The sequence below is a fragment of the Solanum verrucosum genome, unplaced genomic scaffold (assembly GCF_900185275.1).
Source record: "Solanum verrucosum unplaced genomic scaffold, falcon-dt-bn FXZP01000257.1, whole genome shotgun sequence".
Taxonomy (NCBI): domain Eukaryota; kingdom Viridiplantae; phylum Streptophyta; class Magnoliopsida; order Solanales; family Solanaceae; genus Solanum; species Solanum verrucosum.
The window spans coordinates 394,558-422,491 of NW_026020539.1; the positions used below are offsets into that span (position 1 = coordinate 394,558).

General features: G+C 36.7%; 1 protein-coding gene across 1 annotated transcript in view; it reads right to left on the bottom strand.

The window, feature by feature from the left end:
• LOC125809938 (DNA mismatch repair protein MSH7) overlaps positions 1-27,637 on the bottom strand; it is a 52,115-nt gene extending 24,478 nt beyond the window's left edge. The window contains exons 1-9 of the mRNA XM_049489469.1: positions 27,345-27,637; positions 26,207-26,759; positions 13,879-13,974; positions 13,709-13,764; positions 6,605-6,671; positions 6,226-6,321; positions 5,848-5,979; positions 5,718-5,751; positions 5,569-5,616 (exon numbers count right to left, since the gene is read on the bottom strand). Coding sequence (XP_049345426.1) covers positions 5,569-5,616; positions 5,718-5,751; positions 5,848-5,979; positions 6,226-6,321; positions 6,605-6,671; positions 13,709-13,764; positions 13,879-13,974; positions 26,207-26,759; positions 27,345-27,586 — 1,324 coding nt within the window. The 5' untranslated portion in view covers positions 27,587-27,637. The remainder of the gene's footprint in view (positions 1-5,568; positions 5,617-5,717; positions 5,752-5,847; positions 5,980-6,225; positions 6,322-6,604; positions 6,672-13,708; positions 13,765-13,878; positions 13,975-26,206; positions 26,760-27,344) is intronic.
• Positions 27,638-27,934: the final 297 nt, after the last annotated feature.

Genomic DNA, 27,934 nt, shown 5'->3' on the forward strand with positions numbered 1-27,934 from the left:
ACAAATTAAATATGAAAAAGTAGTCACCTGAAAGATGGCACGGTGCTACGAGTTAGATATAAGAAAGTAGTCACCGGAATGATGGCACGCTGCTTACATAAATCAAATATGAGAAAATACTCACCGAAAAGATACACGGTGACCCAACTTTTGCTAACATAATTGTTGGCCAGACGGGCGGCATATATGAGTAATAGCCGCCCGCTGGCAGCGGAAACACTTTGATTGTTTACTAAGATCGTAGAGGCTCTGATACCATGTGAGAAATATAGGAGAAGAATATTATTGAATTGTCGTTGTTTACATTAGTACATTGAGACCCTATTTATAGACCCTAGAATATAATCCTTTACCAAGTAGGATACTATTTAGTATTCCTATTTCTATTTCTATTCCTATTCCTGTTCTAATAGGATTGTATAAACTTATTTCTATTCTAATAGGATTATATAAACCTATTCCTATTCTAATAGGATTGTATAAACCTATTCCTATTCTAACACATAGGTTGGTATTTTGTTTGGAACCTGTTGGTATAGCTTGGGTTGAGACCTGAGGGGTTTGAGTTGGTTTCAGTACATTTTTGAGCAAAAACTAGTGCTGGTGCAGGTCCGAAGTTGGTGCGCTGGAATTGCGAAGAACTTGCTCATGGGCTTGGTCCGCAATTGCGGAGAAAAGGACCGCATTTGCGAAGAACCTGGTCCATGTATAAGGACATAATTTCAGAATTTTTCATTATTTCACCATTTTGGACGAACTAGCTATGAGATTAATGGGATTTTAGTTTGGAGACCATTATTTTTTTTAACGACCATGGTGTCTGAGCCAGCTTTTCTACACATCGACTGATTCCATGAGATACCTCCCACCACCATAAGGTACCAGGTAGGGGTGTTCACGGTTTGGATAAAAACCGATCCAAACCGAAAAACCAAACCAAACCGATAAAATAAAATCTATTTTATTTGGGTTTGGTTTGGTTTGGTTTTAGATTTTTGAAAACCGATAGTATTTGGTTTGGTTATGGTTTTATTCAAAAAAACCGAAGAAATAACCAAACCGATGAATTATATACATATATTTTATTAATATACATACTTAATATATTGTTTTTATAAACAATTTTAAAGATCTTATACATATTTTCATTAAAATTTCTTTATAATTTACTTATTGAAAGCAAAAATGCCCAAGATAAAACATTTATCTTATTGATTTCATGTATATGAGTGTCTGTGACAATCCTTTGTGGGACTGAAAATATTATTGTCTCTTCCTTCTAGGCCAATATAGTGAATTTTAAAGCTTTATTGATAGTAAATTTATTTTTTGAAAAGGTAACTTGTATTATAAACACAGGAATACTCAGGATGTATTCCAGTAATACTTACAATCAGAAATACAAAAGTGTTTCTGTTTACCTATGAACTCCTTAAGGACTCTAACATACTAGTGATATCCTCATCTTCATGAGGATATTCATGTTTACACCAAAAATAGAAAAGAGCTAAACATTTCAGCTTCATCTTCTCCATAGAGCAGCTCTTGTTCTCAAAACATCTTTGATTCCTTTCCAGCCAAATAGTCCACCAAATGCAGGCTGGGACAATCTTCCATCTCTCCCTGTGCCCCGACTGATTTCCATCCCGATTCCAACATGCCAAAGCTTCCTTTATGTTTCCTGGCATAGACCAACTGATGCCCCTTCTTTTGATGAAAATTTGCCAAAGTTTCACTGTCTCCTTACAGTGTAAAAAAAGATGATTTATTGTCTCTGTCTCACATTCACAAAAAAAACATCTGGAGCACAAATCGAGGCCCTTCTTCATACGGTTATCCTGAGTGTGAACAACCTGTTTTGCTAAGAGCCAAGTAAAACAAGCCACCTTGAAGGGCACCTTAACTTTCCAGATCATTTTCCATGGCCAGTAGCTTGATTGAGTGTGTGTCCTCTGTGAGTTTCTGTAAGTTGTTCCAACTGAGAATCTCCCCTGTGTATCTGGAGCCCATAACAGTTTGTCTTCTCTGTTACTGAGTTCCTTGTATCGTTCTAGGATATTTAGAAATTCAACCATTCTATTCACCTCCCAATCATTTAAAGGTCTTCTGAACTTTAAATTCCAACCTTGAGCATCTCTCATTTCTTTGACAGTGGCCACTTTCTGTAGACTCAAGTTGAATAGGTCAGGGAAACTAGCTTTAAGTGAAGCTTGTCCCGCCCAAACTTCCTCCCAAAATAGAGTTTTTCCACCATCTCCTATCTTAATTGTGCACTTGTTTATAAGTTTTGGCCATAGATTCCTGATTGTCCTCCACACTCCGGTGCCATATGGTTGTGTTGCTATGTTGCTGATCCACCTTGTCTCCATTCCATATCTAGCCTTAATGGTGTCTTTCCACAGCGACTGTTCTTGTGATGCAAATCTCCACAGCCATTTCATTAGCAGGCTGTGGTTTTGTATTTTCAGATTCCTTGTTCCTAGTCCCCCTTCTTTCTTGCTGACTAAAACTTCATTCCACTTGACCAAGTGAAACTTGTGCTTATTTGGATCGCAGTTTCCTTGCCAAAGAAAATTTCTTCTAATGGCATCTAATCTGACTCTTACACTTGCTGGCATAGGGTACACCGACATCATGTAGGTAGGCAAAGCATCAAGAACACTGTTGATGAGAGTAGCTCTGCCACCCAGGGATAAATACTGACTTTTCCAATTGGCAAGCTTCTTCTCGCTTTTCTCCAGTACATTGTTCCATATGCCTTTTGATTTGCTCTTATCTCCTAGAGGCATTCCCAAATATATTGTGGGCAGCTCGTGATCGAAAGTTCAGTAATTTAAGACATTCTAACTATTTTTTGTTTTGAATGGATTGTTGTCACTTTTTTCACATTTTAAATGAATTGTTTCTTTTATTTTTGTGTATGGTTAATAACCGAATAACCGAACCAAACCAAACCGAAACCAATAATCACCAAACCGATAAATGTATATTATATTTGGTTTGGTTTGGTTTTGATAATTTTAAAACCGATTAAGTTGGTTTGGTTTTGGTTTTGACCAATAACCGATCCAAACCAACCCATGAACACCCCTAGTACCAAGTAACTCTATCCACCAAGACTAGAACAGATGAGAAGAATAACCTAGTATTTTATATCTCCATTGAGTTTTGAAACTGAGACCTAAGGGTTCTCAATCACTTCATTGACCACTGGGCCACACCCTTGGGTGCAACCATCATAGAAACTCAAGGTAATGATTTTGCACTAACCCATGAAAACTATACATGTTTTTATTCAAAATTTAGCCATTAAAGGATTTTTATTTTTTTTGATAACCGAGAAATCCGTCAGTGACCCTCCCTTTGGACCAATCACAGCCTTCCAAACTTGGTGGATAATGGGCCCGCCCCTCTGGCCTCTACCCTTCTCCACTTAAATATCAGACTTCACTTTGCATGGTGTAGGGCTTGAACCTGCGACCTAAGCCACAAATCCTCCACCTTTTGCCACTCGAGCTAGGCCTTGGGAGCCATTAAAGTAAGGAATATGGTGGAATTTGGGAGTTTTTGGTCTAAGATCTAGAAATGATATAATTGATTATGAGTTGATAAATGAATTCAAAAAACTTGGACTCATGGGGTAATCGATAAACTGGATATGAGCTTGGTTCTGATGTTTGACCATGTGGGCTCGTGATTGACTTTTTGGTTTACTAACCTAGACTGCATATTAGATTATAGAATTGAGTCCAATGCCATTAGTTGAAGCGATTAAATATATATTTGAATAGAGTTGAAATGTTTGGAAGGTTCCGAACGTGGAAAAGTGATACGACCTGTAACAAAAAGGAAAGAACAAGTGTCCTAAACAGCAAATGAATTGAATTGCTCTTGAACAGATCACTCGAGAACTCTAAGAGTTCTTACTGAGTTGGAGAGAGTTCTTGACTATGAATCACCAATACAAATGCTTACAATTGCTATAGTATTCATTTATATGCTGAATGAAATATGGGAGGGAAAGTTAGTTACAATTAACTTTAGGAAAGGCCAACTAACTGCGCATATGGGTCGCACGTGACAACTAATCGACCCTGGACAACTTTTCAAACTAATTGCAGATGAAATGAATATGGAAGCAAAATGAGAAATGAAACCCCACTCTAATTGTATCATATCAAATACCGCCCTCTTCAAAAAATCTGTCCTCGAGGATTAAATGGTGTGGTCAGCATTACGTTATGGGTAACCGAAGGCGAATATTACTTTACCGAATAAGTCAAACCAAGATCTAGGGGATTGCTTCAGTCCATACAAGGATTTCTTCCGTCTGGATACCTTTCCTTGACTTTGTTCAAAATAAAATCCAGGAGGAATCTCCATGTACACCACTTCTTTTAAGTTTCCATGAAATGCATTTTTCACATCAGACTATTGTAAGTCTCAATTTAGATTTGTACAATCATAGGAGGAAACCTGATCACTTGAAGAAGCACAGAGCAAAGTCTAGTTGCTAGAACAAGTGCCAAGGCAGAATATAGAGCTACAACAAAGGGTGTTTGCTGACTTTTTTTGTTACAAAAGCTACTAGAGGAATTGAGATTGTCTGAAAAGGGAATATGTTTCTTTGTATTGTGACAGCAAGGCTCCAATCAGTATAGCTCATAATACAGTCCAGCATGATCAAACAAAGCATGAAATTGATTGACACTTCAAGAAAAAGTTATGAGTGGTGTCTTGAGTTTATTCCATGTGTCACTCTGTAAAGCAGCTAGTTGATGTGTCTGCCAAAGGCCTCAACTAACGGACTTTCCATACACTAGTTTACAAGTTGAGCATGTGAGACATCTTTGCACCAATTTGAGGAGAGTGTTGATTGATTGATTAGTGATTTCCAAGCTTAATTACAGAAGTTGATTAATATTGTAAATATAATTGATTGTGCAATATTGTCTTTCCTTATTTAGGCTTAGGACTCATTGTATAAGTACCCATTCTCATGAATGTAACATCATTGAGAAATACAAAGAAGCCTTTTCTTCTTGAAATCTTCTCAAACACTCCAAATCATTTTGTAGCTCCAGTAATGCTCCAAAAATATTTAGAAGTGTCATTAGGATTGCAATTAACCCGAATTGAATATAGAACTTTTACAAGGCTTTACAAATTTCTCCCCACCAGGTCCTATTTCATTGGCAGACGTTAGTTATAGCATTGAAATTGCTAAATGCTAACTGATTCCACTCCAATTACATAATCAAAGTATTCTGGGTCCCATCAATGACCAAGTAGGAATTTAAATTTTTTCATAATATTTTCACATCAACTTTAGGCCAATTTGTCGCTGCATACTATAAATGACAGATAAAGACCACATACATGGCTTTCAGGGCAAAAGTTATATGGAACGGTATGAAGATCCAGGCTTTCACATTACACAAAGAAAGAACCAGATTCTTCACATGATAGGTACGACAAACTGCTTTAGATATTCAAAGATAGAACTATCAAAATCACAGCTGTTTCATGATACAGTGAACAACTTATCAGAAACAAGAAAATCCTCACCTGTTGATGAATATTTTTTCAGAGCTTTCTGGGCATCTTTTGACAAACCTGTTAAAATGGAGGCGCAAGACAAGGAAGTCAGGCTCAACATAATTATTTCCAGAGAACAAAATAATCCTCCCAAAGTCTAATTTAACAAAAATATGTACCCCTAGCATTGAATATAACTTCCTTCGGTGACACCTACACATGCAACAGAGAGCAAGATACAATTATCAACCAAACAAATCACACATATTAAGTTACTCAAGAAATATATTAGATCTTTAAGTGTCGTACTTGCACCAGCAAAGCCCCCAAAGCTGCACAAGATGCATCATCGTCAATGGAACCAACCCAAACTTTCAGAGCAGCACAATCGACAAAAGCAAATCCAATAGTGGTTGAACCATTCCCCAGCTCATTGCAATTCTATGTCATAGTGAAAGAAGAACATTAAATCATCTGCCTCAGTTGAAGCCTCACGATGTAACACAAGGATAACCATATGGACATCAAAAGATTTTAAAGCTTTCTTTTGATCATTTTGCCAGAGAAAGAAAACAACATAAGATTGCACAAAGATTTACTCTGCACTTACAATAGATAACTCTACTGCCATGTAGAATTAACAGACTCTATCGTGTCAATGTCAATTTTATTTAAAAAGATGCTGACCTCCTTGACGGCAAGAAGATGAACTGCATCAGGCCCAATATTACCCTCACTTGTCGTAGAAGGGGTGAGTACATGAACTAGTTTTCTACGAATAACCTGAAACCGATATTTCTCATTATCAAATCACTCAATGCCATGATGAACAAAGAGCAGTTTAGTGCTCATAGGAGAAACAGAAGAAATTATGAGCGCTAAACGAAAAGATCCATAAAACTATAAAAATTCAGAAATTTTTGATGCATTAATTGCTTCAATGTATCTTCTGTTGCTTTGTTATCACATTTAGAACAGTTAAAGGACTATCACCAACCTCACTGCCCCAAGCATTATAAATATTTTTAAGAACTACATAAACCCAATGAATTCATGCTGCACTTACAGAAGTAGAGCCTCTAGATTTTGCTTGCTCGGATGTTTCCAACTGTTCCATCCGTCCAACTTTGTACCTTCAAATTTGTTAGATAAACTCAACATAAATGACAAGATACCATCAGATGAGAATAAGACACTGAATAAGAAATTATCAACAGGGGGTCAATTCCATTATCAATCTATTCCATCTTTCTCTAACTTTCCGCGCAACTGTTTTCTGTCTCTAAAGACTTTCTCTCTTTCTAGATTTCTTAGCTTTCTGTGATGGAGATGATCACATGACCAGGTTCCCATTGATGAATCTCGACTGGAGACCAAGAGAGAGGGCGCATCTGGGCTGGGATGTTCTCCCCGAGTAACCTAAGGTATTACATCTATCTTCAAATGCGATCTGTTTATTATATCTTTTTTCCCACTTTGGCATTGCTAGATCTGATTAAGGTTAGGTTGTTTTTCGCACCAGGTATGATAGAGACTCAACTCTTTATGTATTCTATATAGTATCTTGATTAAATCTATTGTGTTCTTACTATAATCATATGGTACTTTTAGCTGGGTTTTTGTATTTCAGTGTTTGATTTTTATTTCTTCAGCATGAGCAAAAAAATTACTATATTTTATCGGATCTTTCTTTTTCTTTTCTGATAATCGCTTTATAATTAGATCCGACATGAATGATCTGTTTTCGAAATTTTGTGATTAATTATGATGCGTCAATTAGATCAAATTGGCTTTTTTTTACCAAAATTTTATGTGGAAGTATGTCATAACGTCAATACTCAATTGAAAAGCTTTCATGGATTTGATTACAAATTCAAAAAGGGGGTGGTCAATGTGCTTCTAAGATGGTTTTTATTTGAAGGAGACGTTTTTAATCCAGTTATGTAAACTCACCTGATAAATCATAGTTGTGTTAACAACTGTTTCCCAATTGGCCAAAACTCTATCCAATGCTAGGACAAAAATAAACACTTGCTTCTTCCAGAACCAGTTCGTGCAGAAGTCATCGGCAGGGATAGTTTCGAGCTCTGTCCAGGTTATATCTTCCAATTTACCCTGTCTTTTAGTACTTGTTCTGCCTATTCAGTTCTTGATTTAGCCTCTATTTATTTAGTTCTTGATTTAGCCTCTATTTATTTAGTTCTTGCTTTAGCCTCTATTTTTAGTTCTTGGGCCTTTGTTTTCTAGTTCTTGTTCAGCCACCTGTTTGATGTTCTTGTTCAACCTATTTAGTTCTTGATTTAGAGCCTGTTTGGATTGGCTTATGCCACATGTTCCTCACCCTTTTTGGCCTCAGATGGTAATGCCTAACACTATCAGGGAAGTTTTTGAATACTGGAGCCACTGGAATGTTGACAGCACCATCAAAAAGATTTGGAAGATGATACCAGCTGCCATCTTTTGGACTATCTAGAATGAAAGAAATAGAAGATGTTTTGATGGCCTCTCAACTAGACAATCTATGCTCAAAGCTAAATGTCTTTTGTATTTATATAGTTGGGTTTTTTGTCCCCAATGGATTCCCCTGATAGCTTTTTAGATTTTGTTTGCTCTATGATAGTGTACTAGAGATAACATACTACTGCTCACTCTTTTGTAACTGCTTTGCATCGTCTTGATGCCATGAATGGAATCAATTACTTCATCTAAAAAGTGTTTTTAAGCCAAAATAGGTTTTAAGCATTTTTGGAGTGTTTGGGTAAATTAAAAAATGGCTTATAAGCACTTGATATTAAGCTAAAATGATAAAAATAAACCAAAAGTCATAAGTTAGAAATTCAACCTTGTGACTTTTGTCTTATAAGTCAAAAATTAAAAGTCAATCCAAACTTGCTCTTAGCCACTGCTTTTTAGTTCTTGTCCTTATGTAGTTCTTGATATAGCCTCTATTTTTAATTATTGTGCAGCCTTTATTTTCTAGCTCAATTTATCTTATGTCTTGTTCAGCCTTTGTTTTTAGTTCTTGATTTAGACTGTTTATTCCGGAATTTTAGTACCTATGTTAGTGGCTTCGGGGTTTGATGGTAGTTTCCAAGTCCTTGGTTGGGAGTGGGAGCAAGGAGCAAGGGTACCAAGGGAGCTTTTAGGTTGAGAGTTTGGTCTTGGAACATAGGGACTGTAACACCTCGCAAATTCAACTCTAAGGATCCAAACCATTCGTCGTAAGTGTATCAACTTGGGCCAGATGATATGCTACTTGTACACATGTGTTAAGGTCCATTCTTAAGTGTGAAAAGTATATCGGATGTGGTTGAAGGTCATAAAGGACCTTCAGTACTAAGTCGAGTTCAAAACCTTCCTATCGGCTAAGTTTTTCACATTAGTTCGGTCAACTTCAAACGATGACATCTATGTTAGGTGGCTCACGACCTAACAAATTAAAGGTCTATGAGTCTTCTTTCCAAAGCCACCAACCATTCGTGAATCCGAGTCCGGAGTAAAAAGTTATGACTGATTACTAGAGATGTTCCAATCTGGCAGTGAGTGCTGGTCCGTCACAAGTGTGATGGCCCGTCATAAGTGGGCTTCACACTTAACCAGTGAGCTCATTTTTTTGGCCTAGTTATGACGGCCCGTCACCCAAGCGACGGCCTATCACTCAGACGACGGTAGGGCGTGAAATTTCATCGATTTTGTGTTAGAGGAGGGTATTTTTATCCTAAAACCTTTGGGGAAGTTATCTAAATGACCTTACAACATCTTAGGACGATTAGACAATCAGTTTTCATCATTGAAACCCTTTCATTCTCTCCCCAAACATCAACACTCAAGAATTTTCAAGAAACACCAAGTCTGGGTTCCTCTTCCAAGGTTCTTCATCTAGCTTTGTCACTAAGGTATGTAAGGATAGTATATTGAGAAACGAAGTTCTTCCTCATGCCATACATCTATAATCTAAGTAAGTAGATCAAAGTTAAGGTTTCACCCCAAAGTTCATGATTTTTGAATTCTTTTATTTCGAATATGCTCATTGTTGATTCTATTATTGAAATCATTATAGTTTATGTTGTTAATGATCCTTGATTAATTTAGGGTTCATGCTATTCCACCACATGACCCCTTCTTAGCTAAAGTTAGTTGAGAATCTTGTCATACTATTTCTTATGCATTGTTTTCATGAGTAAAGTATATTTCATGAAAGAAGTATTTCAGGAAGAATTTCAAGAAAGTATATTTTGCATTCAAGATGCATATTTTCAGAAAGAAGATCTAGATAGTTTCTTAAAGTAAGCATGTCAGTTTGAAAGTATATCTCATAGTTGAGAAAAGTATAACCAGATTTTCAAAAAGGCATAGTCAAGTTTTAAAACCATAACAAGATTTTCAAAAAGGCATAGTCAAGTTTTCAAGTTCAATTCTAAAGCAGTATTAGTGAGCAGAGATTCAGAGTAACAGACTTTCAGTTTTTCCCCTAAAGTGGGATACTTTCCATGAAGTGGGACATCTTTAAAGTTATTGAGCATTATTGCATTATCTTGGGAGTTTTTTGAGCACCAAGTTGGGTAAGGGTTCATATAATCCAAACCCTAGAACTGCACCGCCAGTATAGGATAGGATCGTGCCGTTGATTCGGACAACTCCTTAGAAAGCCCCCGATAAGGGCTTAGAGATTGGATCCATTAGTTCAATTTTTCCGTTGCCCTGGTAAGGAATTGGATGGCTCTAGCAACGTGGGCAAGACGTTGTATCATCATGAGGCTCACGTGATGGTTGTTGGTTAGAGAAACTCCTCAAGAAAAGCAAATTATAGTATTTTTTAGTATTTGCTACTATTGCATACATATTCAATTGAAAAGCTTGGTTGTTAAAGTACTCATGCATGCGTTACTTTTCAGTTGACTATTTTACAATCTACCTCGGATTTACTCTTTCAATTTAGTATATTTAGTTTAGCAAGTTGTTTCTTTCAACTATTTTTACATACAGTACATTCCATGTAATGACGTCATTTGGTGTTGCATCTTCAAAAGATGCAGATCCAGGTTTTCAAGATCGGCAACAAACGCTTCACTAGGATCTTTCTCCATCAGCATTTGGTGAGACCTTCTTGCTTTCAGAGGGATCCAGTTCATATGGTTATTCAGTACATAGTAGACATTGCTAGTGGAATATTCAGGTTGTCAGGGATTTTGTCCTAGCACCTATCTTTAGTTCATTAGAGGCTTCATAGACGAGTTAGATGAGTCAGTCAAGTCATTGTTTTCAGATGTTTTCAAACACATATATCATTATTATTTAGACTTCTAGATAAAGTTGTTGAGATGGTTTTATTTTTGTTTAATCATTGTGATGTTCATCTTTTATAAAGCTTCCGCATAAGTTGTTCAATCTTCTGCATATTAGTAAGCCAGGACAAGAGATCGCTTGGGACCAACAATGGTTCTGAGTGCCGACCACATCTAGGGTATAGGCTTAGGGCATGATAGAGACCTTGATAGGGAAGTAAATAGAGTTGGTGAAGATTCTCAAAAAGAGGAATGTCACTGTAGCGTGTGTCCAGAAAACCTAATGGTCGAATGAGTGGGAACTAAGGCTAGGGATGTAGACATGTTTAAGTTGTGGTACTCAGAAAGCTCAACGAGTAGGACGGGAGTAGGCAATTTAGTCTATTGGGATCAAGTGGTAGAGGTTAGGAGGGTTAATGATAGGATGATGGTCATTAAGATAGTTGTGGAGGGCTGACTTTTAACATAATTAGTGCATGCGCATTGCAAGCTAGTTTAGATGAGGAGGACAAATGCGAGTTGGACGAGGTTATGAGAGGTATCCCGCACACCGAGAAGCTATTTCTAGGATGAGATTTTAATGGTCAAATAGGGACCACTTCGAAGGATTGTGCATGGTTGTTATGGCTCTAGGTATAGAAACAAAGAAGGGGGTTCGCTTTTAGATATTGCTAAAGCTTTCGATTTGGTTATAGCCAACTCGAGCTTCCAGAAGATAGAGGAGCAATTGGTGACCTACCATAGTGAGGTAGGCAGAGCAACTAAAACGGCAACTTTTGAGACTTGTATGAATAGCTCAAGGCCAAAGGTGGGGATAAGAAGTTGTATAGACTCGCAAGTCGAGAGGGAGGAGGGCCCATGACCTAGACCAAGTGAAGTGTATCAAGGACAAGAATGGAGAAGTATTAGTAGAAGAGGCATACATTAGACGGAGATGCATGTCCTATTTCCATAAGCCCTTGAATGAGGAAGGTGACAGGGTTATTGCGTCGGGAGTTAGAGCTTTCCGAGGGTCGTAGGGATTTTAGGCATTATAGATGTATAAAGTCTGCTAGGTTAAGGGGCCAAGTCAAAAGATGAGGAAGCAAAAGCGACCAAGCCACACAAGATTATGGTGGAATTTGGGAAGAACGCTGGCAAAATAGGTAAGGAGTGAGCTAATTGAGTTGTTTAATGTCATTTTTAGCCCAACTAGAATGTCAGAGAAGTGGAGATGGAGTACAATGATTTCATTGTACAAGAACAAAGGTGATATTAAAAGTCGCAACAATTATGTGGGTATGAAGATACTAAAGCCCCATAACGTAAGTTTGGGAGAGGGTGGTCGAGATGTGAATGTGGAGTGGTGTGTCTATCTCGAGAACCAAATCGAATTCATACCAACCGATCAACTACAGAAGCTAGGAGATTGTTGGAGCAGTATAGGGATAGGATGAAAGACTTGAACATGGTATTCATTGACCTAGAAAACCATAAAGCTCCTAGGGAGTTTTATGGAGGTATTTGGAAGCTAGAGGTGTTCATGTGGCATATATTTGGAGACATGACTCGGGTAAGAGCAATGGAAGGTGTCTCAAAACACTTCCCGATCAAAATGGGGTTGCACTAGGGATAAAATCTTAGTGTGTTTTTGTTTGCCTTAGTGACAAAAGAATTGACGCACCATATTCAAAGGGAGTTGTCATGGAATATGTCATTAGCAGATGACATACTATTGTTCGACAAGATGCGTGATGGAGTTAACAATACGCTAGAAGTTTGGAGACAGACTCTAGAAAGTAGAATCTAAAGATCTTAGATTAAGCTGGACTAAAACAGAGTACCAATGTGCACAATCAGTGATGATACGCATGAGGTGGAGGTGGAAGTGAAGATTGATACACATGTCATACCCAAGAGGGGAAGTTTCAGGTATCGTAAGTCTATAATTCAAAGAAACAAGAAGATAGATGATGATGTGGCACATCATATTAGAGTGGACAGATGAAATCAAGGTTCGCATCTAGGGTACTATGTGATAAGAATAAGTCATCAAGACTTAAAGGTTAATTCCAAGTGGCGGTTCGACCTACTTTATTGTATGGGGTAGAGTGAGGCTAGTCAAGAATGCAAACGTTTAGAAGATGAACGTGCCAGAGAGGAGAATGCCCAGATGGATTTGTGGGCATAGTAGGAAGGATAGGATTAGGAATGAAGTTATACGAACAAGGTGGAGTGGCCTCTGTGGCAGACAAGATAAGGGAAGCAACGTTGAGATGGTTCGGGAATGTGAAAAGGAGGTGTGTGATGCACGAGTGAGCAGGTATGAGAGGTTGGCTATAACAGGTTCTATGAGAGGTAGAGGTAGGCTGAAAAAGAACTGGGGAAGGTGATTAAACAAGACATGACCATAGATATGGAAGTATGGAAGTATGGAAGTCAAGGAATAGGGTAGAATGGTAGCAGGTGGCAGAGTGTTGTCATACTTTTATGCGGGAAAGGCAAGGGGGCTAGTCTCTTCTACTCATCTTCTCCTTATTTAGTAGTATTATTTAGTATTCGCATAGTATTTTATTCTTCATTTCTTCCTATAACCATTGTTTCATTTGCTTTGTTTATCCCCAGACCCACGTGATTACACTGGCATGTTGGTGGTGAAGGTGGTCAATTGTAAATTGTTACTAAAGAATAAGTCATAAGTCATGCTGAAAAGGTGACATAGCTATGACCATGAGTGATGACTTGTTAAAAACTGACTAATACAAACAAACAGATCAGCAATTCTAATTACAGATAAACTAGCAGAGTCATTAGTAACTAGGAATCAGAGATCGGTAGCAGCAAAAGCTGTTATCCTGTTCCCCTGAAAAAAGATACAGATCTCAAAAATGAGATTTCTAACTCACCCTCGCGCTAGGAGCTTCTGAACAGCTTCATCAATTCCACTTTCAGATATACCAACCTGAAAGAAAAGCAAGAAAATAAGTACATGAATCAGATTCCGAAGACTAAGCTAAACCTGAAAATGATCAAAACTCCCTCTTCAAATATCCCAAGTGAACTAAGTACAGCATACCTGTCGACATTTTCCCACGCCACTTTGCGTCATTTTCCAATCAAGCTCCTTGTGACCAATTTCAGCATCTAGCTCATACAGCTCATAAAATTTTCCCTTTTAAAGCATTAATGTTTTAGAGAGCTATATCATATAAGTAGCCTTGTGCACAATTGTTTCGAATTGAAGGAAAATAAACAGATAAACTTATTGCAGTATAAAAAATCAGATAAAGACAAACCATAACTCACCAAAGGTAAATATTCTCTTCTTCTCAAGTCTAACCATATATAGGGTATCTATCCTAGCACTTATGGTGCAAGTATCTTTGCCAATATTGCCCTTAAACTAATAGGAATAGATCCACATTACATTCCAAACACTTATTGTTCCCTGTTTTTTTTCTCCAAAAAATAAATTGCAAAATGTCTTAAAACTATTCAAATATATGTTGCCCAAGCATCAAAATCGAATGAATACATGTTCCAAAGGATTTTCACGAATAAATCCCGTCATAAAATTGGTTGGAAAATCCACATCTAATAAATATTTAGACCCACAAGTCATGCTTTGCATGATCAAAATGTGCATGTTTCAAACTTCCAAATGATGTTTTCATTATGCTAAGGTTTTCCCATGAATTTAGAAGATTCTATGGCTTTCAAAATGTTAAAAGTAAAGGTTCATGAAATGGGAAGAGAATGTTAAGATTATATGAGTTTTTCTTGATGTTCTCATATCTATGGAACTATGATATTTGCTTCATTAATCGAAGGTTAAGAATATTATTGAATTGTTGTTGTTTCTACATTATTACATTGAGACCCTATTATAGACCCTAGAATACAATCCTTACCAAGTAGGATACTATTTAGTATTCCTATTTCTATTCTATTCCTATTCCTATTATAATAGGATTGTATAAACCTATTCCTATTCTAATAGAATTGTATAAACCTATTCCTATTCTAACACTCCCCCTCAAGCTAGTGCATACAATTCATGTACCTAGCTTGTTACAAATGTAATTAACACGAGGACCGATGAGGGGCTTGGTGAGATAATTGAAAGTTGATCACTCGACTTCACAAAATTGACAATCAATCTCAATGTGCTTGGTCTTATCATGAATTATTGAATTTGATGCATAATGTCGATAAAACACAGAGTGATAAAATTACAGTGTTGGACTTTCCAAACCAAACTTGCAAAGACTGTTTCAGACCATAGAGTGACTCACATAATTGACATACAAGGCTACTAAACTCCCCCTGGGCAACAAAGGCTCAAAATCTAGTATAAAGTATATGGATCATGTTGGAATCAATGGATGAGTCGATATTAAACAAGTCACCGAAAAACTGGCCAGAACATGCTCATATGCCGGAGTATTAGATTTGATGGCTAAAAGTGGTCACAATCTAAGAAATAAAATTATATGGGTAGGGTCGAAATGATGTCATGACCCAACTAGAAAATAGAAATTATATAGGATAGTTCGAATTGATGGAACGACCCCATTTAAAAAGAGAAATAATATGGGTTAGGTCGAAATGATGGCACGACCCTGCTGAAAAAGAAAAATTATATGGGTAGGGTTGGAATGATGGCACAACCCTACGCAAATCAGATTTGAGAAGTCACCGGAAAGACGAATGGAACTATGCAAATCAAATCCGAGGAGTCACTGAAAAGACACATGATGCTATGCAACTCAGATATGAGACAATAGTTCGGAAAAACCCACGATACTACACAAATTAAATATGAAAAGTAGTCCAAAGAGATGCACGGTGCTACACAAATAAGATATGCAAAAAAAAGGTAGTCACCAGAAGGATGGCATGGTGCTACCCAAATTAAGTATGAAAAAGTAGTCACCGGAATGATGGCACGGTGCTACACAAATTAAATATGAAAAAGTAGCCACCGAAATGATGGCACGGTGCTACACAAATTAGATATAAGAAAGTAGTCACCGGAATGATGGCACGGTGCTACACAAATTAGATATGAGAAAATAGTCACCGGAAAGATACACGGTGAACCAACTTTTGCTAGCATAATCGTTGGCCAGACGGGCGGCATATATGGATAATAGCCACCCGCCGGCAGCGGAAGCTCTTTGATTGTTTACCAAGATCGTAGAGGCTCTGCTACCATGTGAGAAATATAAGAAAAGAATATTATTGAATTGTTGTTGTTTCTACATTATTACATTGAGACCCTATTTATAGACCCTAGAATACAATCCTTTACCAGGTAGGATACTATTTAGTATTCCTATTTCTATTTCTATTCCTATTCCTATTCTAATAGGATTGTATAAACTTATTCCTATTCTAACAGATAATACGTATTTTATAAGTTTTCCACTAAAATGCAACATGATTTGAAACCTAAAGAACTTTATGTGCAAGGAGTCGAATGCTATGATTTTTCAAACGGGCCAAATCTGCCAATGTGTTAGGGGGCACTACTTAGTCAGCTGAGAGGGTATTGTCCACAGGGCCAACCACAGGGCGAAGCAACTAAAGCAAAGTTTTCAAGCCCCAATTTTATTTTTTCATGTCGTGCTTGATATTTTTATTGTGGGACCCGATTAATTTGGATTCCCACACTTAACGACCATTAAGGAGAGAAGCGCTTTCAAGAAAGACTATTTTCCATTTTGGAGGTCGAGCCCAAAACTTTTGGTTAAGTAAAGATGAGGCTCATTGTTTACCAATAATAGATTTATCGATTAATATATGTTTTTAAAAAGGGAAAAAGGTCTGAAATATATCCGAACTTTGACCGATATTGTTGTAACGATACCGAACTTTGGAAAGGACCTTTTACCCCCTACACTATTTAATTGTGTATTTTAAAGGTATATGCCCACGTGGACATCATAAATATTGCATAATTATAAATAGTAATGTGTCCACGTGGGCACATATATACCTTTAAAATACACTATTAAATAGTGCAGGGGGTAAAAGGTCCTCCATAAAGTTTGGAATCGTAACAGCAATTTTGGCCAAAGTTTGAGTATTTTTCAGACCCTTTTTCCTTTAAAAAACATTGAGCATTTAAAAGTAGAAAAGTATTTTATTTATTAATAAAAAAGGAAAAACGACATAATTAGACATACTTCACTACCATATATACTATTATCACCTAAGTTGCTCGGACTCGGGTGCGGGTATCCAAGACGGATGCGAATTCGAGAGTCGGATTGGCAAAATTTAAATTTTAAGATTCGGGGGTGCGAATCCGAGTTTGGATACGGGTGCGGGGATACGGTTAATTGGTATACCTGGTATATATGATATAAGGTGTAATATTATATATACATGGTATAATAGCTTATTATTTTTAGCATACCTCTAAAAATAAATTATATCAATAACAACAATAATAATATATCTAGTATAATCAAATAAGTGGATATATATATATATATCACTAAAAATATTTATGAAATATATATAATAATTAATTGCATATTTTGGTATAATTGCATACAAAATAAAAGGATTATAATTGTTAAAGAAGAGAGAGAATATAATAAACATTAAAAGTATAATTTATTTTATAAATAAAAAAGGACACTTATCTAGAGAAACCCTTCGTCTCTAGTTTTTTTTTTGATAACTGAGAAATCCGTCTGTGACCCGCCCTTTGGACCAATCACAGCCTTCTAAACTCGGTGGATAATGGGCCCGCCTCTCTACCCTTCTCCACTTAAATACCGGGCTTCGCTTTGCATGGTGTGGGGCTTGAACCTACGACCTAAGCCACAAATCCTCCACCTTTTGCCACTTGAGCTAGGCCTTGGGGGCTTCGTCTCTAGTTTTCTATTTCAAGAAAAACTGAAAAGACTCAAGAAAGATAAAAAAGCTCAGTACTTCCTGTACTTTTTCAAGAAAAAACTCCTCTTTCTTCTCTGTACTTTTTCAAGTTTCATGTACTTTTTCAAGCTTCATCATAAAAAGTAGCTCCTCATCCTCTCTGAAGACTTCTCCGAAACTGATCACTTTTTCCCCAAATCTTTTCTCGGCTCTGGTCAAAGTGTCCGAATCGGATTGACCGAATCCGACCCGCACCCGCACCCGCACCAGTGTCGCATTGAGACGGGTTCACCTGCAAAAATGAAGAGTCGGTGCAACATAGATTATCACATATACTTTCAAAATATTACGTATCTTACCACTAATTAAGAGTTTCCTACGTGTCTTACACTTAGCTACATGTATTTTTGCTACCAGATACACATAAATAGGGAGAGAGACGAGCAAGATTAGGAGGGAGGCGAACGAGATTCGTATGTATCCCAGATACATGCGAATCACACTAGATACACACTAGACACATGTATCTATATGTATCTAAAGTGATTGACGTGTATCTGGGATGGCGAGTGAGATGGGGAAAAGGTGAGGGAGATTTGTTGTGTATCCCAGATACATGTGAATCCCCTATGAATGGCTATGAAGCTTATGTACCTACCACTTTCATTATGAAAAGTGGTCCTTCATGTTCCATCTCTTTATTATCCTCTTCTTTTCTTCCGTAGCTACATTGAAGACGAACACCAACCACTTCATGACATTAATGCTAATAGTAACTTGTCTCATTAAATATCTGTTGCGCTTGATCCAGTCGAACCATACTTCTGAATCTTAATATTTCATAGTAATGTCGTAGGTTTTAAACCCTACATTATAAAAAATCCTATCTTCCCCCATATCTATTGAAATACTCCAGCCAAAGCAGCTGGAGAATTTCTCCCATGGAGACTGAAAAATCAAAAAGGACTAAAATTGACAACCTCAAAAAAGTGCCTAATAGCATTTTTTTAGCTTCAACTAGATGTACCCGATCAAACTCAAGTTTATCATAGAGGTTCCATATACACACTAGTATTGTTAAGTTCTTTTTCATTAATATCTCATCCTGCACGCATGTATCCTTGTTTTGAATATGTAAATATTAAAAGCTTATGAAAGGAAGACTCAAGACGTTTAATGAAAGAAAAGTACTTCTTGGAAGGAAAAAGGCAATATTTTTCCTCTTATGCATGTATCACGTTTCATAAATCATGTAAGGTTAATTCGCTCGATTAAGTCAAGGGACTGATCGTCAGTCCGTCCCTACCAAAGTTTTGGGGTGTGGCATATCCCTCCTAGTTCACAACACAGCTAAAGAGATTTGGAAATTTACTCTAGAAACTCTCATCTCCATTCCAAACATCTAACCGGGTTTTGATTCTAGCACCATTATCAACCACCAATCTTGTGTGTTGCGAGAACTCGTCCCACCCTTCACTTATTTTTTCCATTACCCACATAGTTTTAACAATGTAGGATTTTGTCACCAATTTTGCTTTTCAGGTAGATTTTATTGAAATAGGTAACTTTGTATTCACACAAAAGAACTCATCAAGAAACTGATGAAGAGAGATTTACAAACCCCAAGGGGTGCCTCATACTCAAAATCCAAAAACAAACTTTCAAAAATTTATAGTTGGTCTGTAAACTCCATTAAAATATCTACTTCCCCCCTAAATCTTGCTTACACCAAAAATTTAAAAGACCAAGACATTTCATCTTGATCTTCTGTGTTCTGCTAATCTTCTCTTTATAACATCTCTAATTCCTTTCTTTCCATAGTGTCCACCAAATGCAAGCAGGGATATTTTTCCACCAATCTTCCTTTGATCCTCTCTTTCCAATTCCTTGCCAGTGTATTGGGACCTTAAAAGTGGTTTTGGGCATTGTCCAATTTACCCCGAGTATACAAACGAACATGTTCCACAAATTTGTAGTTGTCATGCAATGCAAAAATAAATGGCCATTAACTTCAGCCTCTTGTCCGCACAAATAACACCTTGAACAAATTTGTATACCTCTTCTTTGTAGCACTTCAAGGATTGGACAAGCTCTTCTAATTACAACCATGTGAAATTAAAGGGATCTTTATCTTCTAGATTAATTTCCAGGGCCAAACTATTGCCAAAGAGTGATTGGTATTCCTCTCGAGTTACAGGACTTCACTCTAAAAAAAACTCCTCTGCTATGCAATTTCCAAATTGGTGTGTTGAACTCTGTGGCAATGCCTGAAAATTAGTTTAAAGTATGTAGTAGGTTTTGCTACTCCTCCAACCTCCCAATCATTTAGAGTCCTATTGAACATAAGGTCCTAACCTTGAGGGCACCAAATCTACGTTATAATGGCATTCTGTTGTAGGCTAATAATGTACAAATCAGGGAAAAGTATCCTCAATTTCACATCACCTAACCAGATCTCATTCCAGAAACTAGCCTTCAAACCACTCCCCACTCTGAAGGTCACCTTTGCATTGAAAGCAATCCACATTCTCCTGATAGTTTCCATACAAAGCACCCAAAAGTGTCATTCCCTTCTTCAATTATCAAGTTGCTCTATAGGCCATATTTCTCAGCAATGAACCTCCTCCATAATGCCATATCTTCACAACAGAATCTCCACAACCATTTTTTGCAGCAATTTAGTGTTTTGGATACTCAAGTTCTTAATGCCTAGACCCCCTCGTGTTTTGCTCATTGTCACCTCTTTACATTTAACCAAGTTGTATCCATGCTTCTTGTTGGCTGATGGAGGATTTCCAAGAAGATATTCTTGTCATCAAAGATGTGATCCTAGATGAGAAGATATTCTTCATATCAAGATATGATCCTCTAAGATCTTAGGATAATTGTGATAATCTAGAATATCATATCTTTGATTCTTTCTCTTAATGTAAAGATTTAGGTGATTCTATTCCACAATCTTTTATGTATATATAAAGCCATGTACATGACATAGAACGATATGAATGAAATTATTCAATAATCTTATTCCACATGGTATCAGAGCTTTAGGCTTATTCCTGGCCAATTTTATTCATCCTATCTTGAAAAATCCCATTTTGCTATCTTTATTTGCCCAAACCATGTCTGAAAATGGTACTATCGCAAATATTCCAATCTCTGAAAATGTTTCTGCAACAGTAGAAAATAACTCTACAGTTTCAATTGGAGATTTGCAACATTCAGCTTCAACAGGTAGTTGTTTATTGGCCTTCACAGGTATTTCTTACTCTTTTATTACTAATGTCTCAGACAAACTTTCTCCAACGTGGGTGGTTGATTCCGGGGCAACTGATCACATGACCAGTCTCTCTCATCTCTTCATATCATATTCCCCTTGTCCTAGATATAAAAAAATAACTATAGTTGATGGTTCAGTTATTACTGTAGCTGGGCAAGGAGACATACCACTTGGAAAATCGTTGATACTTAAAGATGTCCTTCATATCCCAAAGTTATCTGCAAATCTCATTTCTATCCAGAAACTCACCAAAGATTCCAAATGCCAAGTAACTTCTTCCCTTCATATTGCTTATTTCAGGAACAGAACACGAAGGAGATGATTGGGCGTGCTAGTGAGAAAGGTGGTCTTTATTGTTTGGATTTCCACAATGGTGAATATATATCTAAGAATTCCATGTCTAGTTCATTCTTGTCTGAATCTATCATGTCCAATAAAGAGAAAGTATGGCTTTATCATCGTCGGTTAGGTCACCCTTCCTTTTATGTAATCAAAAGGATGTTCCCATCTTTGTTCAAAGATTTGATTGTTGAGTCTTTTCATTGTGATGATTGTGAAATTGCAAAACACAAACCTATTTCCTTTCCAATTAGTCACAAAAGATGTCAAACTCCATTCTCTCTTGTTCATAGTGATATTTGGGGACCCTCTCCCATTCCTAATATTTCTGGTGCTAGATGGTTAGATTATGCAATGCTCCAGAAGAATCAGTGGTAGATAAAGGCTTGTATCAAAGGCTTGTAGGGAAATTGATTTACTTGTCCCATACAAGGCCGGACATTGCGTTTGTTGTAAGTGTTGTTAGCCAATTTATGCATGATCCAAGAGAAATGCATCTTCAAGCTGTCAACCGGATTCTACAATATCTTAAAGGAAATCCAGGAAAAGGAATATTATTCAAAAGAGGAGGAGACATGGTTTTAGAGGCTTATACAGATGCGGACTATGCTGGTTCATTAGTGGATCGAAGGTCAAGTTCTGGATATTGCACCTTCTTAGGAGGAAATCTGGTGACTTGGAGGAGTAAAAAACAAAATGTAGTAGCTAGATCAAGTGCAGAATCTGAGTTTAGATCCATGGCGATGGGAATTTGTGAATTGTTATGGCTAAAGATAATCCTTGATGATTTGAAGATAAGATGGGAAGGACCTATGAGGCTATATTGTGACAATAAATCAGCAATAAGTATAGCTCATAATCCTGTACAACATGATCGCACTAAGCATATTGAGGTAGACAGACATTTCATTAAGGAGAAATTAGATAACGGTCTCATTTGTACGCCATTTGTATCTACAAAAGATCAGGTGGCTGATGTTTTAACAAAAGGATTGCCAAACAATATGTTTCAAGATCTAATAAGCAAGCTAGGAATGGAAGATATCCATTCACCCGCTTGAGGGGGAGTGTTGGCTGATGGAGGATTTCCAAGAAGATATTCTTGTCATCAAAGATGTGATCCTAGATGAGAAGATATTCTTCATATCAAGATATGATCCTCTAAGATCTTAGGATAATTGTGATAATCTAGAATATCATATCTTTGATTCTTTCTCTTAATGTAAAGATTTAGGTGATTCTATTCCACAATCTTTTATGTATATATAAAGCCATGTACATGACATAGAACGATATGAATGAAATTATTCAATAATCTTATTCCACACTTCTCTTTATTCCCTTGCTAGAGAAACACCCTTCTCAGCTTGTTGAGTTTCTTTTCAATTCTTTTTGGCAAAGGAAAAGGGCTTAGCATATAAGTTGGAAGGGCATCCAAAACTAATTTAATGAGAGTCAATCTACTTATCTACCTCCCAGGAATAGATATTTTTTTTAAAATTGGCCTCCTAGGTATTGATATCGACTCTTCCACCTTGTTAGTTTCCATTTACTTCTCTCCAAGACGACACTCCATACTTCCAATTCTTCGTTCTTGGCTCATAAGGGCATCCCTAGGTATATGGTGGGAAGACAAGCCACTTGACAGCCCAAATTTATTTTTATTTTTATTTTTGATAACCGAGAAATTCGCATGTGACTCGCCCTTTGGACCAATCACTGCCTTCTAAACTCGGTGGATAATGGGTCCGCCCCTCTACCCTTCTCCACTTAAATACAAGGGTTCGCTTTGCATGGTGTGGGGCTTGAACCTACGACCTAAGCCACAAATCCTCCACCTTTTGCCACTGGAGCTAGGCCTTGGGGGCCACTTGACAGCCCAAATTGTCGGCAAGGCTTTGCATATAACTCCATATTCTCTATCCAGCTCAAGAAATCAACCATTACATTGGTTATTCTATTGCATCCTCCCCTTCTGCCATTGTTCTAACAGTATTGAAGTCCCCACAATGGGAATCATGCAACTCCATATCCTCTATGTTTTTCACCATAGATGGCATCCAACATTTTCTGCCACTTGCTCACTACTCCTATTATCTCTTGATAGCCCTTTAAAAGCAAGCTTTTGTTGTGTAACTTCAGATTCCTCACTCCTAAACCTCTCTTTTCCTTCAGGTAAATTCATTGTTGGTTGTCATTTGTTCATGCCGTCAAAGTTGGTCTGAATGGCCAAATTGATCGGCTTAAGACTCATCTTATACCAAAGGGTATACTCAGATATTTGTACTTGATTACAATCTCATGGATAAAATAGCATATGTCTGCCTTTTTCTATCCATAGTTATTGTTGGACAATAATAATGCTTTCGCACGATGACCTGGAGGATTAAGTTTATATGAAGCAACTAACCTAGTTTTGTTGCTCTGAGGGAGCCTAGTAGAGCCTTACATGCTGATTGTGCCGGTCACTCTATGGTGTGAAACAAACTCCTTGAGTCTAGTTTGGTAAATTCAACACAATAATTTAGGAGTTTGACAGACTCGTATTTAAGTTGATTAATCTATGTATTATCAACATTCTGATTCAAATCTGTGTATTCATTTGGTGGTTTATATTTATGATATCGTTATCACCGGCAATAATCAAGATGTATCACTTATTTAAAGCAACATCTCTTTTAGAACTTCCATACCAAGGATCTTCACAGATTGAAGTATTTTCTATATATTAAGGTGGTTCAGTCCAGATCATGCATTGTTATTCACAACAAAAGTATGCCCTAGACATTGTTGAGGAGATAGAACTGGCAAAGTGTGAATCCGTTGACACATAAATAGATTCAAATGCTAAACTACTACCAAGACGAGGGAAATCACTTAGTGATCTTGGAATATATAGGCCATTGATTGGTAAATTGAATTACCTCACAATGACTAAACGTAACATTTCTTTTCTTGTGAGTGTTGTAAGAGAGTTAATAAATTCTACCAGTGATAGTCATTGGATACAATTGCCCACATTTTGCGATATATAAAGTCAATCCCAAGCAAAGGGCTAATTTTCAAGGATTAAGGTCATGGCAGATCGTTGGAGATAAAGCTGTTGAGCAGGCAGGATCACCTCCTTATAAATGTTCTACATCTAGATATTGTATTTTAGTAAGAGGTAATCCAGTGTCCTTGTATAGCAAGAAACAGAATGTGATTGCTCCATCAATGCAGAAGCAAAATATCAAGCAATAGCTACAACAACTTATGGGCTAGTTTGGATCAAACAGTTGCTCAAACTCTAGAGAGATCAGTTAGATAAACTTGTGTGTGATAATCAAGTAGCTCTTATATTACATCAAATTGATATACCATGAATGGACTAAGCACATTCAGATTCATCGTCACTTTATTAGAGAAAAAGTAAAATGATCAGCTTCCAAATGTTTTCACCAAGTTCCTCACTGGTTCTCATGTTAGTTATATTGTAACAAGCCCAGTATGTATGACTTATATGCATCGACTTGAGGGGAAGTGTTATATAGTTAATGTATATAGTAGACTTAGTGTCCCACATTTGAGAAGGTGTATACTGTGTAGAATATAAGTATAAATAGGGCAAATACAGTAAAGCTATGCATCTTAATACTGATTTCCCCATGCCTTTACTTCTCATATATATAACCTACAGAAAAAGAGAAGACCTAAAAATGTTGATAGAGAAACTTGAAAGCCAAGAACTAAAAGCAAAACCATGCTTGATGGATAAAATTACACCAAGAGAAAGAGCAAGAAAACAGTCAGAATTCCAAGAAAATCCTAGAAGTTATACCATCTAGCAACATCTTGTTAGAAATTTAACCTTAGAGTAATATGATAAAAAAAAATGGATGACCATGGTATCTGGGCCAGCTAGACCATCAGTTTTTAAAAGAAAATGATGGATCTTCTACGAAGAATGAGTCAAAGATTTAGAGATTGGATCAAACCTAAAAAACTAAAGCCATGTCTTATGTGTTCCTAATAGTTGTTACTTCCCATGGACTCTACATGAACAAACTTATAAGATTATCATCAAGTGGTTCATAATCAAATTCAGGATAGATAAGACAAAGACTTTTGGGTAGTTATAGCCATAGGCACCATACAATACAAGGTTACACAAAAACCACTAATAAAGGAAACAAAAATAAAAATAACTAGGAAAAAAATTGTGAAAATACAAAGAGGGGGTTTTGAGAAAGATACCACTGTGTAATAATTTACTATCATAATTTCCAAATATATGAAACAATACTTATGCAAATACTGATAAAGAAACTTAACCAAAAAATTATCTGAAACAAACTAATGCATAACTTAACTTGTATCTTAATTGTTTCAGTAAATATCACTGTGCAGTGCATAAGAGTCCACTCATATGACAAAAATATCAAAAGAACAAGAAATAAAATTTCCTTAATGGCTTTAAACTTCAAAGTTCTTTTCCAAGGGTATACTTCAAGGCATGTAACAAGTGTAACCATATTGTCATTGCCCTGAGTACACAGACCAAGTCCTACCATAATGAAATAGAAGAATCTACATCTCAGATAATAATTATGGTTGTTCCCAAGTTCCAACTAGAAGCCTTAAGGTAATTTATTTACTCAATATTCACAAGCCTATCCATCTGAATCGTTACTATTTTCAGTTGTTTTATAGCTCAACTTCTTAAATATGATGAAGTAAAATCAGCACTTAACACTATCTAAAAGCAAACGCTCATACAACAAAAACTTGTTGCACTAGAAAGAAAAAGAATGAACAAGCATAAAATTACGGGGGAAAGTCACTTTTGTCCAGTAAGTTGATGACATACAGCAGCTTGAAGGAAGAATATACAAGAGGGAAAAGCAGAACTAACCACTTTAAAGAAAAGCACAATGTCAATGTATTTACATTTGACATCCCAGTACTGCTTCTGAGAAGCGGACATTTTTCTCAACGCATCAGGAGGAATATAGAGTGTTTGCTTATCATAGAGTGGGTCCCCTGGCCTTCTACCATTCGCATCCTTGATTTGAGATGGATGAAGCCACTCAAACTTGCTAGTCATTTCAAACTCCTCCTCAAGGTTCTTCCTTTCAAAATTCAAGCCCTTAAGACTTTTAATCCTCTTGCTTGCATTCAATGAAAAGCAATCACTCCTATCCCCTGAGGAACAAATGTTGTCTTGGTCTCGCTTTAATCCAGGTACATAAGGTTGCATACTTGGTGTTTCTGGTCCAAAACCATGATCATCACTTGCAATAAGAGATACTAATCCTTTACCCTCTTGATTACTATTTCCATTAGAACTAACAAAACTTCTATTAGTGCCTGATTGTAAGGAAACAGAAGCATTCCCCAATCCGTCTGATCCTTCATTTTTTGTACAAACAGAGGATATCTTACATGGATCACCTTTCGCAATATTCCTGTACACAACATCAAAAAGTAGTTAATATCATGCCCCATCTCACAAGATGGTATGAATATTTTGCAGATACAATAAAATCAAATGATGGACAACATTTCAGCTGCAACATAGTAGTAATAAATAGCCATCAAAATAGCTAGGAATCAGTGTGCATTCCATCACTCACAACAAAATAAATAGAACCAAAATCTAAGAGCATGGTTATTGCAACAACTGAAAATATTAACAACGAAGCATAACAACACCACCTGTAGGACTGAAATGTAAACCCTTGTTTTCAGTAGATAAGGCAGAAAGAAACAAGAAAATAGAAATAACTAAAAAAGCATCAAGTCGGCAAATTTACATAATTTCGACCAGGCATATATTAATTAATTAGAATAGAGAGCCAAAAATTGTAACACACAGACAAAGTAGCTCCAATTAAAGCAGAATTTGCAATAGTATCAAACAATTTCACAATGGTAATTTTGACAAGGCTTTTAGTAATAGAATGTATAGTATGAATAAAAACAGAGCAGACAAAACTATAAGCAATAAAATACTTTAAAAATTAAAAATACGAAAAAGCAAAAAGTGATACCGTGGTTTTTCTCTGCTAAACTTGTGCTTAATAGAAGAGAAAACAGAAGACTTATGGCCATTGTTGAACGGGAGTGGCACCTTCTCAGGAGGAGTTTCAGTTCCCAATATTTCTTCCTTAAGGTCTATCGGAACTACATTTTTACTTAGAAATTCCCGGCCATTGATTGTGTTATCGCCGGAGCTTTGGTCCTCCGGCGAAGGTTTCTTGAGATACGAAAGTAAAGTTTTCTGCCGCTGCATTTTCAGTGGGGAAGAGAGAATTGGCGCCAAAGGACTTTGCAAGCTGTCAACACCAAAATCCCAAAACTTAAATACTAAACCCTTCCCAATCCCACATTTTCAATTGCTCGTGCTCGTAAATCCAAGCAATTTGCCCCTAAATAAACTTTTAAATTAAATTGTTCACTAAGGTTATAGACTTAAGTATTTTTGTTTTTTTAAATTATATTTATATATGTTATTTTATATTTGATATAAGACTAATTTATTTTCAATTTAGATCTTATGTTATATTTCTAGTTTCATTTGTTTTAGTAGTATTGACCTGAGACTTCACATTTCAAGTCATTTATTTTTTAGTTAGACTTG